Source organism: Mastomys coucha, unplaced genomic scaffold (genome assembly GCF_008632895.1).
Source record: "Mastomys coucha isolate ucsf_1 unplaced genomic scaffold, UCSF_Mcou_1 pScaffold11, whole genome shotgun sequence".
Taxonomy (NCBI): domain Eukaryota; kingdom Metazoa; phylum Chordata; class Mammalia; order Rodentia; family Muridae; genus Mastomys; species Mastomys coucha.
This window is the reverse complement of record NW_022196893.1, coordinates 6,894,233-6,908,554: the sequence shown is the minus strand read 5'-3', so window position 1 is coordinate 6,908,554 and position 14,322 is coordinate 6,894,233. Positions and strand designations below refer to the sequence as shown.

Sequence of the window (14,322 nt, the reverse complement as noted above, 5' to 3'; positions counted from 1 at the left end):
CCTGGTGGTGGGTGGGCAGGAGAGGTGTATGTGTCCACTTTGGCCTAGCAACATGGGATCTCTGAGCAGCAAGGGGGAGAACCAGCCAGAAGATCCACGAAAGGTTCCTGTGCTGGACTCCTAGTGTGCCAGCCCCTGAGGTCATCACCCTGAGGCTCTGGACCTCCATCCGAATGGGTACTAGCAGACCCCTGTCTCCAAAGGTGAGAGCTGGGATGGGCTTCAGAGCCAGGGGCTAGGTCCTCCTGATGCTAGGTCCCCCTGATGGTCACAAAGTCCTCCAGATGGACTGAGGAACTTACTTGAGCCCAGCAGGGGGGAGGGGGGAGGGAGGATGATGAGGAGCTGAATGGTGAGGTGAAACCTGGCCACCCCTTGCAGACAGGGCTGCCAATTGTCAAAGACCGCAGAGACCCCAGCTCCTGCAAGGTCAAAACCTCAGAGCAGCCCACTGAGGAGAAGCCATGAAGACTCCAAGATCCAGAAGATAGGGACAGGAAACCGTGGTAGAGCATGGCTCAGGGACTGAGCAGGAACTGGGAGCACCCGGAGTGGGGTTGTGTCTCTCACTCTCGGCAATAAAGAAGAGTTTGGGGAACTGAAACTCTCTTTGGTGGGTCTTCATTTCCCTTGCAAACTCCATTCAAAAGCCACAGGGACCGGAGCACGTTTCTCTCCCCCCCGCCCCCCGCCCCCCTAGTGGCGGCCCCGCATTCTTTTTCAGTGACTTGTAGTAGGGAGGGAGGAAAGGAGGGCCTTTGCAACTCAGCAGCCTCTCCCAGCTGGAGTTGCTCAGAGGTAGCCCTGCCCCGTGCCTTAGTTTGCGGCTCACCTACCCACTCCACCTGTCCTGTGGGTGCCCAACCTGGCTTCAGCCCCGCCTACCGCCCTCAATGGGGAAGGGACTTGGATCACCATAGGGAGGGGCCATGCAGATTTAAATGCTCGTGGCGCGGGGCTCCCGGGCGTGGAGGGAGCGGAGAGGCAGAGGACACTGCGCCAGCCTTGTCACGACAGGTGGGAAAATGAGGGCAGTTTGGAGAAACGAAACTGAAATGCTGTGGGAACCATGGGCCAGCGGCCCTAGGTGGACTTTGTGAGCGGCCGAGGGACCCGTTCTGGACCCTATTTACTTGGGTAATCTGAGCTCAGGGCTGGAGGTGGGATGCCCCCGAGTCTCTTGGGATCCGTCGGGGAAACTGACGCCCCTGTGAGGCGCTTGAGGGTGTGGGTTGTGGGTATGTAGTGGTTTCTGGCAGATATGTGGTGTGCTGTTCGGCCCTGCGGATGGAGTAATCCTTGTCCATCCAGGGTGAGCAGCCACAGGGACAGCCCTTGGGTGGTATCAGGACCCTTGGGAAGAAGAGGAAAGCGGTAGGGCTGCGTTCCTACCCCCACTTGCTTATCATGCCAACCTTGCACGCGGTCACTGACTCCTGGTGCCCTTCTTGATGTTGGTTACAGTGGGGGCAAAGGCCAGATTTTCCATCTCCATGTGCGCTGGGCTGTCTGCCTTGCCTCCTGGTTCTGTTCTGATCTAGCACAGAGCAACAGCAGCAGTGGGCCCTCGTACCCATCCTTTTCCCTGCCTGGAGTGAGGGACCCACCCTTCAGTGTGGTGACAGAAGGTGTTCGATACCCCAGAAATCCTGACCCTTTCTCTTGGCACCTAGGGAAGCCTGTGGTGGGTCCCTAGGGAGACAGGGAGAACTTCGTCTCTTGTAGCTCTCTTTGCCTGGACAGTGTGTGCTTCCTGCCTTCCCCAGCCCCTTCGTGGCTTACTTATGCTGCTGCCCCAAACCCTGGAACCCTGATTTTTTACCTTTATCAACTCTACCTGGGTCTCCTGCCCACCTTAATGGAGCGCTATATACACCTCGGCATCCTGACCCATGTGTCTGGTTGTCTTCCCAGGCAACCAACACAGGTGCCGTGTCTCCTCTTCTGCCCTCCTGGGAAGAGGCAGGGCCCAGGGAGAGTCATACCAGGCCCAAGGTCACCCACAAGCCAACAGGGAGTGGCTGGTAACCACAGACTGCATCTTACACACCAGGACTCTTTCTCTCGGTCCCACCCCATTCCCCAGAGTCCCTGCTCTCTGAATCGTTGTCAGTGGCTTCCCACCCTGAATCTCCTCTTTGTTCAGGGAACCTGAGCTGCTTGCTTAAGCTTGCGTTGGCTTCTTCTCACTTAGGCCTTGCCTTTCTGCACAAAACATGCTTGTCAGGGCTGGCTGTCCATGTCCAGGTCAGGAGCCACTCAAGACCATGTCCTTCTGGCAGTCTCTGTCCCAACTGTAAGTCCAAGGCTCTGTGTCCCATCTTTGCTGGGCAGTGAATTGTTTGTCTTAGATCTCCACCCTCATCCACCCATATTTCAGGGGACACCAGCCTCCACCACCCACAGGCCTCTCCTCTGTGTTCTGTCCTGTCCTGGGCATTGCCATGCGTGATATCCCCCCAACTCAGTGCTCTTAGGCCAGCAACAACAAAGGTGCCCAAAACAATGTTGGGAAGCAGAGCCTGGAATGAGTGACTAGAGGTGGTCTTAGAGACTGCTTAGAAGGGACAGAGGTCAAGTTGGTGGGAGAGGCTGGTCTGCTGTGCTGTCTAACTTGCTCCTGAAAATAGGCAAGTCTGGACAGAACTCAGAAGTAGTCTCTAGTGCCTACTTGGGGAAGTACAGGAAAAAGGAGATCTGGGGGATGGACCTGTCCCTGTTAGAGTGGCTTTCCGGCCACACTGGGCATCTCTTCCAGTAATCTAGAAAAAAAAATACTGCTGACTCGCTACACACTGTTGGCTGGGGCCACTGGGGTGTGACCCGACACCCCTCCTCCCTCTGGGAGTCTTCTCTTTGTCTAGAGTAGCTATACATTCTCATTTACCACACGGCTATGAGGACCACTACATCATGGTGTAGCGGCTCCTCCCCCTGCCAGTCAGGTCTGCCTTCACAAGTGTTTTTCTATGGACCCTGGAACTCACTCTCCCTGTATGTAGGCAACTGCTTCCAGGCCTTGGTTTCCTGGGCCTGAGTAGCTCTTCTGGGACCCAGCACTCTGGAAAATCCATGTTTTAGAATGGAAATTCTACATCCATTAGGAAATGCTATGTCCTGGAGATGGTGTTCAGACTGCAGGGTGTCACAGAAGCCTAAGCTGCATCTTTAGCTGTTGTCCCCAAACTCCATGTGCCAGCCACTTCTGTTAGGCAGGGAAAGGGGCCCTGGTCAGTTTCTGACTGACCCCTTGGCTGTCCCACAGTGGACATCTCCCTCTCCACGGCCAAGAAACTTTTTAGGTCGTTCTTCCTAAAGAGATGAGACAACCATAAAGTAGCTCTGTGGCCCCACCAAACTGATACAGGACCCCAGTCACTCTCAGGCTCTAGGAACTGGTCCATGTCACTGCCAAGGCATGGTCTGTGAGTGGTTGACCAGAGCTCTTCTCCCAAAGGGTTGGCCTGCCCTACCTTCCTTTCATGCACCAGTTTCACTTGAGGTCCGTTCTTGCCTAGGAGTTGGAGGATGGGTGGCACCTGCACCCCAGGCACTTGACTTGAGCACTTGTTCACACATGCAACCGTCAATAGCCCCTTCACCTCTTCTAGGGATACCTGCTCTACTAATTATTTTTGGGCTAGACCCATTTGGCTGCCCCTCTTCTGGCTCTCTGAGTCATTACCAGCACCTGGATTCTACTGCTGTGTCTGTGGTCCCTTACCCAGGGCCTGCAATCTAATCAATAAGTCCAGACTAGCCTGGGAGTCCCAGGATCAGCCCATGTCACAAGCCAACTGCCCATGCCTGGCTGCCTTCCTTAGAGAGTCACAGCCCTCCATAGCTCCAGAACCAGCCTGGTAATGGTTTATGCTTCCAAGGGTCCTTACCACTATATTCTGGGAGACCTTTTCCGTGGTCAACTTGATGCTTGACCTCTGCCACCCTCTTGGGTTGGTTCCTGACCTCCTTTTGGGTTGCTAGGGTGAGCTGTGGAAGACAAGCCTTGGTCCCTGCAGGAGGCAGTCTGACAATGAGCAGGCACATCCACAGATACAGGGACATCAAGGAAATCTATGGATTTGAGAGTTTGGGATGTATTAACCAAGTCATTCCTCCTAAGTTAGAGCCCTGACCACCCTGATTTGGGATTCATCCTTGCCAATGGGTTCTACTCCATGCTGAGATTCACTGTTCTGTTTGGGGCTCCTAACAATGAATCTGCCTGAGCCTTCCCTTACAGCTGTCCAACTGGTCGCTCTCAGGCTTTTGTGCCCTTGCCCTGCCATTTTGTGTCTTATACTTTTTGTCCACGCCCTACCCTGTACCCAAAGAACAAATCCCACCCCTGAAGAGCAGGGGTGACAATGAGCAGGCACTCAGACAATGAGCTGAGTGGTGGCCCTGGTGCTGGCAGCTCGGGCTCTGCCTGCTCTGCTGCAGGTTGGTGGTAGACACTTCTGACCCTGGCAGGTACCTGGCAGGTTGGAGGCCAGAGGCCTGAGCAACAGGCTGGTGCTAGGATACCCCAGAAGGCTCAGGAACAGCCTGAGGGAGGGAGGGAAGGAAAGAATAACATTTTGTCAATACTATGGCTGGAGTGCCATCCCAGTAGTGTCCCTAGGAGCCATGGCTTGATAGCCCTCAGGCACTCCCCAAATCATATCAAGAGGCTGAGCAGGCTGTCACGGGTCCTCAGATAGGGCAATTCTCAAATGGATTAGTGGAACCACCTGCTCATAACCCTCCCTAAGCTGATCAGTGTCTATTCTACCAGATCATGTGATGTCAAAGCCTGACTTATCATCCATAGGATAGGCTATGCACCTGCCTGGGCCATGCTGCCTAGCAAGCCAAGCTTGCTCCCACTTGCCTGTCCACCACATTCTGCATGTGGTGTAGGCACTGGTGAGGAACCTTAAAGGTGGTGGCATGGAGGACTCCTACATACATGGTGCAGAAGCCAGGGCCACAGGAAGTCTGGGTGAGAAGTGACACGATGAACTCTGAGGTGCCACGGCAAAATCACCAGGGCTTAGATGGGTGTGAAGTAGACCAGTGGATATCCCCACTAAAGTGCCTTTAAGAACAAACAGATTGGCTGCATCCTAACACTCGGGAGGCAGTACAGAATGAATTCCAGGATAGCTAGAGCTACACAGAGAAGCCCCGACTCAGAAAACCAACGGGGGGGGGAGGGGGGAAGAAGGGAGGGAGGGAGGGAAGGAAAAAGAGAGAGAGAGAGAGAGAGAGAGAGAGAGAGAGAGAGAGAGAGAGAGAGAGGCTTGTGTGTAAGGGCACTAGGTGATCTTTATCCAGAAGGATGACTCCAGGACTGGCTGGCTCAAGCCGTAGGTTTGAGCGATCTGGGGAAGAGGCCAAGAATCTCTGGATCCGTTGGGCACACAGGCTCAAAGACTGTCTGCTAAGTTTCCCGGTACAAATTTGTGTTGCGGAGGGGTAGGCAGGTGCCTCCCAGAGTTCATGCTAGGAGCAGCCTTGATGAACTTCTGAGCAGAGAATGTTCTGGCACTGCTGAGGCTGTGGGCAAAGACACAGCTAAGACACAGCGTGCAGGCTAAGTTCATAGAGTGGTTGTCTTCTTCTCCCTGAGCAAGTCTGCCACCATGTAGGAGAGGCCAGGTGCGCTGGATCTGGGCCAGCAGGGCTCCAGAATGATCTCATCTTAGTTACAGTCTCAGAGATCCTGCTTCCATATAAGGTCACAGCTGTGTCCTGCAGGTTAGGACTTTGAGTTGCCTTTCTGGGCAATCAATTCAGCCCAACTCAAAAGCTCCACTCCTGGACAGACGCCTGCAGCTAGGTGACCAAGGACCCAGACAGGCGTGAAGGCCTAACACACATCTGAGTCTAAATAAGGCAGGGCTGGGAAGATGGGTGCTCAGGAAGGCCCCGAGCCCTATGCACTAGAATCCTGGATGTTGAAATAGAAGCCAGATGTGCTCCACTGGGAGTCCTGAGAGGTAATAGCTCCTTGCTGGCCTCTGGTCCCTATGTGTTATGAGTGTAATATGCCAGAAATGTGGACAAACATGTTTATGTCTTTCAACACTGTCAGAATTTATTGGATCGCAACAAAATCACAGGGTTCACCAGTTTCAAACTGCAAGCATTTGCTATCTAATCCCACCCACTCCAGTAATCCAGCTAAGGTGAAGGCAAGTTTTCTCACTTATCACACAGCACACAGTCAGATTTCTTTATGTACTTCTATGTTTGTGTGTGGTTTAGAGGATGAATACAAGTTAAAGAGGATGCCGCTGGATCAAAGAGAGCCCTCAGAGTTCTGAGAGGCCGCACTGATAACAAGTAAGACCAGTGTCAGGAGGGAGCTGCCGCAGTCAGGGTTTGAGAGCAAAGCTGTGGAGTCTACCTGCAAGGTGAGAGAGGTGAAAGGTGAAAGGCCAAAGCAGGGTCCAAGAAGAGGAAATGGCAGGTCCAGGTCCAGAGGGACAGCAAGATGGATGGGCATGGAGTCAAGTAGAGTGTATCAGCCGCAGAGGATAGAGTCGAACTAAAACTGCAGCAACAGTTGGGGAGTCCCCTGCTTGCCAGTCCTTGATGCACATTCCAGGTACCAGGTAATTGGGTGATGGAAGGCCAGACCACCACAGAGTTAGGTGTCTATCACATTATGGGACTCAGGTGAGGGAGTTAGACCCTTTTCTCAGACTGGTATGTATGATAAGTTCTTGGACCTGGTTTCCCTGAGATGGCTCTAATACACCCACGTGCACCTGTAGTCTCAGTTTATGCTGGTACATATATAAGGTGGCTTCCTTTCTACTCTTAGGACTAAGTTATTTCAGTCTGTGCTGTGCCTGGTACCTGACAGATGGTGCTGTTTGTGCATCCACCCAAGGCCTGCAATTTACTTCCCTCAAAATGGCAAAAGTCAAATTGTAAAATGGAGTCTCCTAGGGCAAGGCATAGCCTGAAAAAACAAAACAAAACAAAACAAAACACTGTTTGGTACAATGTAGTGTAACTTAAAGTAGGGCACAGCTTCGTCTCAAAAGCACACTCGCTGCTCTCTTGCACTGTCTAAGGGCAGCCTGGATTTTTGTCTGTTTTTTTTTTTTTTTGTTTTTGTTTTTTTGTTTTTGTATTTTTGAGCAGGGTTTCTCTGTGTAACAGCCCTGATTGTCCTGGAACTTGCTCTGTAGACCAGGCTGGCCTCAAACTCACAGAGATCCACCTGCCTCTCCCTTCCTAGTGCTGGGATTAAAGTCATGCATCGCCAGGGCAGCCTGTAACCTTGAAGGAACTTGCAGGTCAAGACCTTCTCCCCCAACAATCAGGTTTGCTTGTACCTTTGGAGGGCTCTTGGCAGCTATGAACCTCTGTGGCTGCTCAGGGGCCCTCCTGTCCTCACATCTGGGTATGGATTCAGGACTCGGGCAACTTAGAAGGACCTGTGTCTGACCCCCACGCCTGACTGACTCTTTTTGTCCCCTTCAGGACACAAGCAGACCTTAGGCAAGTTCTGTGCTACCAGTCGTCCACGATGAACGGTCAGGCCCCTCCTCATGATGTCATAGTTGCCAATGGGACTGAGAAGCTCATTGTCCCTAAAATCAAGAAGAACCAATTCGGAGACAGCACTCCTTCGAGGCCCCAAGCAGAGGCTACCCTGCCTACCACAACCAGAAGTATTGCTGGGGTATATGTGGAGGCCTCAGGGCAGACCCAGAGCATCTATGCTGCTATGAAGCAGGGCCTCCTGCCCACTGGGCTTGGGCTGACTTTGCTTGAGGCCCAGGCAGCCACTGGGGGCCTCGTGGACCTTGCCCAGGGCCAGCTTCTTCCTGTGTCTGAGGCCCTAAGGCGGGGTCTGGTGGGATTGGAGCTAAAGGAGAAATTATTGGCTGCTGAACGTGCAGTTACTGGCTATCCCGACCCCTATGGGGGTGAAAAGCTGTCCCTCTTCCAGGCCATCAAGAAAGAAGTTGTAGACAGGACCCTGGGGTGGAGATTGCTAGAGACCCAGCTAGCTACTGGGGGCCTGGTGGACCCAACCTGGGGTGTGCAAGTAGCCCCAGAGCTAGCCTGCCAGCAGGGCCTTTTGGATCAGGAAACATGGCTCAGCCTGGTGGAGTCAGAGCCCAGCATGAGTACCCCTGGTTTTTCTGACCCCAACACGCTGGAGCAGCTGCCATACTCAATGCTGCTGGGTAGATGTGTGCAAGACCCCAGCTCAGGGCTGCCCCTATTGCCTTTAAAGACCACCTTCCACACCCTGGCTGGAGCAGCCAGTGCGGCAATGCTGCTGGAGGCGGGGGTACTAAATGAGGAGACAATCCGAGGCCTGCAGGAGGGCACGCTGGTAGTGTCTGATGTGGGCACACGTCCCGAGGTACGACGTTATCTGGAAGGCACTGGAGGGTTAGCAGGAGTTGTCCTGTTGCCTGGAGGTCACAAGAAGAGCTTTTTCCAGGCTACGGTTGAACACTTGCTCTCAAAGGGCATTGCACTACAACTCTTAGAGGCTCAGGCTGCCACCCGCACCCTCGTGCACCCAACCACAGGCCAGCGTCTTTGGGTGGAAGAGGCGGTCAAGGCCGGCCTGGTTGGCCCAGAACTTCACGAGCAGCTCCTGGTTGCAGAACAGGCAGTGACTGGGTATTATGACCCCTTCAGCAGCTCCCGCATCCCCCTTTTCCAGGCTTTGAAGAAGGGACTTGTGGACCAGCCACTGGCTCTGCGTCTCCTGGATGCCCAGTTAGCCACAGGTGGGCTTATATGCCCAGCCCGCAGATTCCGGCTGCCCCTGGAGGCTGCCCTGCGCTTTGGCTGTCTGGATAAAGAGACTCAGCAGCATCTCTCTCAGGCAATGGGCTTTTCAGATCCTACCACACACGATCGTCTTCACTATGAACAGCTGCTGGCTCTCTCTGTCACTGACCCAGAGACAGGGCTTGCTTTCCTTCCTCTCCCTGGAATGTCCCATGCAAATGAGCCCCAGGGGCCCACATTTATTGATCACTGTACTCGACAGGTCTTGAGCAAGGCTACAACCTCCATCTCTGTAGGGAGGTACCAGGGCCGGCCTGTCTCCCTCTGGGAACTGCTCTTTTCAGAGGCAGTACCCGTTAAGAAGAGGGTAATGCTTGCCCAGCGGCACCAGAAAGGGGCTCTGTCAGTGGAGGAGCTGGCAACTGAGCTAAAGGGCATTGTTGAGGAGGCTGCAGCAACTGCCAAAGTCACCTTTGCTGGGTTGAGGGACACTGTGACACCAGGAGAATTGTTGAAGGCTGAGATAATCAACCAGGACCAGTTTGAGCAGCTGGAACGTGGTCAGACCTCAGCCCAAGATGTGGGCAGCTTGGACTCAGTGCAAAGGTACCTGCAGGGCACAGGTTGTATTGCAGGCCTATTACTTCCTGACACCCAGGAACGGCTCAGTATCTACGAGGCCCGGAGCAAGGGGCTCCTCAGGCCTGGGACTGCCCTGATCTTGCTTGAGGCCCAGGCTGCCACAGGCTTTATCATTGACCCAAAGGAGAACAAGAGATACTCTGTGGAGGAGGCACTGAGGGCGGGTGTCATTGGACCCGATGTATACGCAAAGCTGCTGTCAGCAGAACGTGCCGTGACTGGTTACACGGACCCCTACTCTGGGGAGCAGATCTCACTCTTCCAGGCCATGCAGAGGGACCTCATTGTGAGAGACCACGGCATTCGCCTGCTGGAGGCCCAGATCGCCACGGGTGGTGTCATTGACCCTGTACATAGCCACCGTGTGCCTGTGGACGTAGCCTACCAACGTGGCTACTTTGATCAGATGCTGAACTCTATCCTGCTGGACCCATCTGATGACACCAAGGGCTTCTTTGACCCCAACACGCACGAGAACCTCACCTACCTGCAGCTTCTGGAGCGCTGTATACATGACTCTGAAACGGGCCTGCACTTCTTGCCCCTTAGTGGTACACGACCCCAGCTGGTAGATGGCTCCACTCGGCAGGCCTTCCAGAATCTACTGCTCTCTGTGAAGTATGGACGGTTCCGGGGGCAGAGAGTTTCTGCGTGGGAGCTGATTAACTCTGAATATTTCAAAGAGGACTGGAGGAGGCAGCTACTGCAGCGTTATCGGCAGCGTAAGATCACCCTGGAGCAGGTCACTCAGCTACTGGAGAAAGAGATGAGGAGGTGGGCAGACATCACACTGCCTGCCCTACAGGGCCGGGTCACTGCCTACCAGCTCCTTGAGGCTCAGATCATCAACCAGGAGCTCCTGGATCAGGTGCTAACAGGGACAGTCAGCCCAGATGCCCTCCTCCACATGGGTGATGTTCACAGGTACCTTCAGGGCTCAGGCACTGTGGGTGGTGTGCTGCTACAGCCCTCCAACCAGCGAATCAGTCTCTACCAGGCCATGAAGCAGAAGCTGCTGGCACCCAGTGTAGCTTTGGCCTTGCTGGAGGCCCAGGCAGCCACTGGAGCCATCACCGACCCCTGCAGTATGGAGACCCTGTCAGTAGATGAGGCTGTGTGCCGGGGAGTAGTGGGAGCAGACGTATATGGCAAGCTGAAGCGGGCAGAACATTCTATCACTGGCTACAGAGATCCCTTTTCTGGAAAAAAGGTGTCCCTGTTCAGGGCCATGAAGAAGGGCCTTGTCCCTGTGGAGCAGGCGACCCGCCTCCTAGAAGCCCAGGTGTCCACAGGAGGGGTCGTTGATCCCACAACTCACCTCCACCTCCCCATGCCTGTAGCCGTCCAGCGTGGCTGCATTGATCGAGAGATGGAAGTAACCTTGTCCAGATCTCCTGAGACCTTTCCCACACCCGATGGCCGGGGGCACACCAGCTATGCCCAGCTTCTGGAACAGTGTCTCCAGGACAAAGCCTCTGGGCTTCACCTCCTGCCCCTGACAGAAGATGCTCACAACGTCCCCACAGACACACAGATCCAGGAGACCTTGGAAACATCAATTAGCACTGAAGATGGCTTGTCTCTCTGGGACTTGCTCACCTCTTGCCACTTTACCGAGGAGCAGCGCAGGGGCTTCCTCGAGGATGTGAGGGTCGGGAAGACTTCCGTGACGCAGCTCCAGGACACTGTACGCAGCTGGGTGCACGCCTCGAAGCTCCTGGCCCGGGCCCGCATCTCTGTGCCAGGCCCACGGGGTGAGGTCCCTGCCACGTGGCTACGAGATGCTGGTATTATTACCCAAGAGACACTGGAAGCACTGGCACAGGGCATGCAGTCATCTGACGAGGTAGCCAAACAGCCTGCATTGAAGACCTGCCTCTGGGGTACGGGCTGTGTGGCCGGGGTGCTGCTCCAGCCATCGGGGACCAAGCTGAGCATTGCCCAGGCTGTAAGAGATGGCCTCCTGCCCACAGGCCTGGGCCAGCAGCTGCTGGAGGCCCAGGTGGCATCGGGCTTCCTTGTCAATCCGCTAACCAACCAGAGATTGTCAGTGGAGGGCGCAGTGAAGGCTGGCCTGGTGGGCATGGAGCTGAGTGAACAGCTGTGGCAAGTAGAAAAGGCTGTGACAGGGTATGCAGATCCCCTTTCAGGAGGCTCCCTTTCTCTGTGGCAGGCCATGGAGAAGGGGCTTGTAACCCAAAGCGAGGCCTTTCCTCTCCTGCAAGTCCAGCTGGCCACAGGGGGTGTTGTGGACCCCACCCACGGAGTGCACCTGCCGCAGGAAGTGGCCTACAAGCTTGGTCTCCTGGATGAGCAGACAACCCGGGTGCTGTCAACCACTGGGAAGGAAAACAAGCTCTTTTTTGACCCCAACTCCCGGGAGAAAGTGACATACCAGCAGCTCAAGGAACTCTGTGTGCTGGATGCTGACACTGGCCTGTGGCTACTGCCCCTGCCCGAGGACACTGTGCTTCAGGTGGATGACCATACTGCGGTGGCACTGAGGGCTATGAAGGTCCCCATCAACATGGGGAGGTTCCAAGGACACAGTGTGTCACTCTGGGACCTGCTACACTCTGAGTATGTTGGAGCTGAAAAGCGGAAGGAGCTGGTGGCACTTTGCTGTTCCGGGAGGGCCGCTGCTCTGCGACAGGTCATCAGTATGGTCACCACCCTGGTGGAAGCTGGGGAGAAGCAGCCCCCGCAGGCCACCTTCAAAGGGCTCCGGAAGCAGGTTTCTGCTGGGGACTTGTTTAGGTCCCAGCTGATCACCAAGCAGACACTGGATGAGCTCAATCAAGGAAAGAGAACAGTCCAGGAAGTGACAGAGATGGACAGTGTGAGGAGGTCCCTAGAAGGGGGCAACTTCATTGCTGGGGTCCTTATTCAGGATACAAAAGAGAAGATGAGTATCCCAGAGGCCTTGAGAAGGCACATTCTTAGGCCAGGCACAGCCCTGGTGCTGCTGGAGGCACAGGCGGCCACCGGTTTCATCATCGACCCTGTGGAGAACCGGAAGCTCACTGTAGAGCAGGCGTTCCAGGCAGGGATGTTTGGCAAGGAGACCTACACGAAGCTGTTATCAGCTGAGCGGGCTGTCACCGGCTATACAGACCCTTACACAGGAGAACAGATCTCTCTCTTTCAGGCCATGCAGAGGGACCTCATCGTCAGGGACCACGGCATCCGCCTGCTGGAGGCCCAGATCGCCACAGGTGGCATCATCGACCCTGTCCACAGCCACCGTGTCCCTGTGGACGTGGCCTACCAACGTGGCTACTTCAATGAGGAGATGAACCGCATCTTGGCTGACCCAAGCGATGACACCAAGGGCTTCTTCGACCCCAACACGCATGAGAACCTCACGTACCTGCAGCTGCTGGAGCGCTGTGTGGAGGACCCAGAGACGGGGCTGTACATGTTGGAAATTGTAAAGAAAGGAGAGACTTACGCGTACGTCGACGAGGCCACGAGGCAAGCTCTGAGATCCAGAACTGTGAAAATGTACGTAGGGAGGTTTGCAGGCCAGATGGTGTCTGTGTGGGACCTGTTATCTTCCCCGTATTTTACAGAAGGCAGGAGAAGAAAGCTCTTACGGGAGTACAGAGCCCAGAACATTGGCCTGGAGAACCTGCTGGAGGTGATTACCTCTACCGTGGAAGAAACGGAGAAGCAAAGCCAAATATTCAAGGTGCCGGGCATCCATGGCGAAGTGACGGCTGCAGAACTGTTCAACTCCGGGATCCTCGATAAGAAGACCCTGGATGCTCTCCACAGTGGGGAGAGAGGGTGCCAGGACCTCTGCCGGCTGGAGGATGTAAATGTCTCCCTGGAAGGCAGCAACTGCATTGCTGGGGTAATAGCACCTCTAACCCAGAAGGTCATGAGCTTCTATGAGGCCAGCAGGGAAGAGCTCATCCCCGCAGGGTTTGCAGCTCAGTTGCTGGAGGCACAGGCCGCCACTGGGTACCTAATGGACCCTGGCACCCGCCAGAAACTATGTGTGGATGAGGCTGTAGCAGCTGGCTTGGTGGGTGAAGACTTGAGGGACAGGCTTGTGAATGCAGAGAAGGCAGCAAAGGGCTACGAAGACCCCACCACAGGGGAGACTATCCCGCTGTTCCAGGCCATGGAGAAGAAGTTAGTTGGGAGGGAAGAGGCACTGAAATTACTGGAGGTGCAGGTGGCCACAGGTGGGGTCATTGACCCACAGCACCACCATCGAGTCCCTCTAGATACAGCCTGCCGGCGGGGCTGTCTGTGCGATGACACTGTCCTTCTCATTGCTGACCAAAAGCACATGAGGAAAAGGTTTGTGGATCCCAACACACAAGAAAAGGTCACATACCAAGAGCTGCAGGACCGGTGCCAGCGGGAGGAGAAGTCAGGCTGGGCTCTGTTCCCAGTGGTCAAGGACAAGAGGGACATGGAATATGTTGATGAGGCCACCAAAAGAGCCCTGGAGGCAGAGCAGGTTGAAGTGACTGTGGGGAGGTACAGAGGCCAGAGGCGATCCGTGTGGGAACTGCTGAACTCAGAGTATGTGTCAGAGGAAAAGAAGATTGAACTAGTGAGGCTGTACAAAGAGGACACAGCCCGCGCACTGCAAAAGGTGGTAAAGCTTATTCTACAAATGATTGCAGACAAGGAAAGGAAAGGCAGGCAACTCTGGTTCAGAGGTCTACGAACTCAGGTCACAGCCGAGGAACTGCTGAGGTCAGCAGTCATCACCAAACAGACTCTGGAGGACCTGGAAGAAGGCAGAGCCACAGTTGATCAGATTGAACAGAAGGAAGACGTGACCAGATACCTCAAGGGCACCAGCTGCATAGCTGGCGTCCTGGTGCCCGTCCAAGGAGAGCCTGGCCGTCACGAGAAGATGAGCATCTATCAGGCCATGTGGAAGGGAGTGCTGAGGCCAGG

The 14,322-nt window shown here is 54.8% G+C and overlaps 2 protein-coding genes across 11 annotated transcripts in view; both read left to right on the top strand.

The window, feature by feature from the left end:
* Positions 1–604, top strand: part of LOC116081313 — a 34,032-nt gene extending 33,428 nt beyond the window's left edge. For 7 of the 10 annotated variants that reach the window (XM_031357924.1, XM_031357925.1, XM_031357921.1 and 4 more), the window contains 2 exons: positions 70–203; positions 382–604. In XM_031357924.1, coding sequence (XP_031213784.1) covers positions 70–203; positions 382–468 — 221 coding nt within the window. In that variant the 3' untranslated portion in view covers positions 469–604. Of the gene's footprint in view, positions 1–69; positions 204–381 lie in introns of those variants that run through there. The other 3 variants (XR_004114848.1, XM_031357922.1, XM_031357923.1) reach the window with 3 other exon arrangements.
* Positions 605–931: 327 nt separating this feature from the next.
* Positions 932–14,322, top strand: part of Eppk1 (epiplakin 1) — a 24,335-nt gene continuing 10,944 nt past the window's right edge. Inside the window, exons 1-2 of the mRNA XM_031346897.1 lie at positions 932–1,017; positions 7,483–14,316. Of these exons, the coding sequence (XP_031202757.1) occupies positions 7,529–14,316 (6,788 nt within the window). The 5' untranslated portion in view covers positions 932–1,017; positions 7,483–7,528. The remainder of the gene's footprint in view (positions 1,018–7,482; positions 14,317–14,322) is intronic.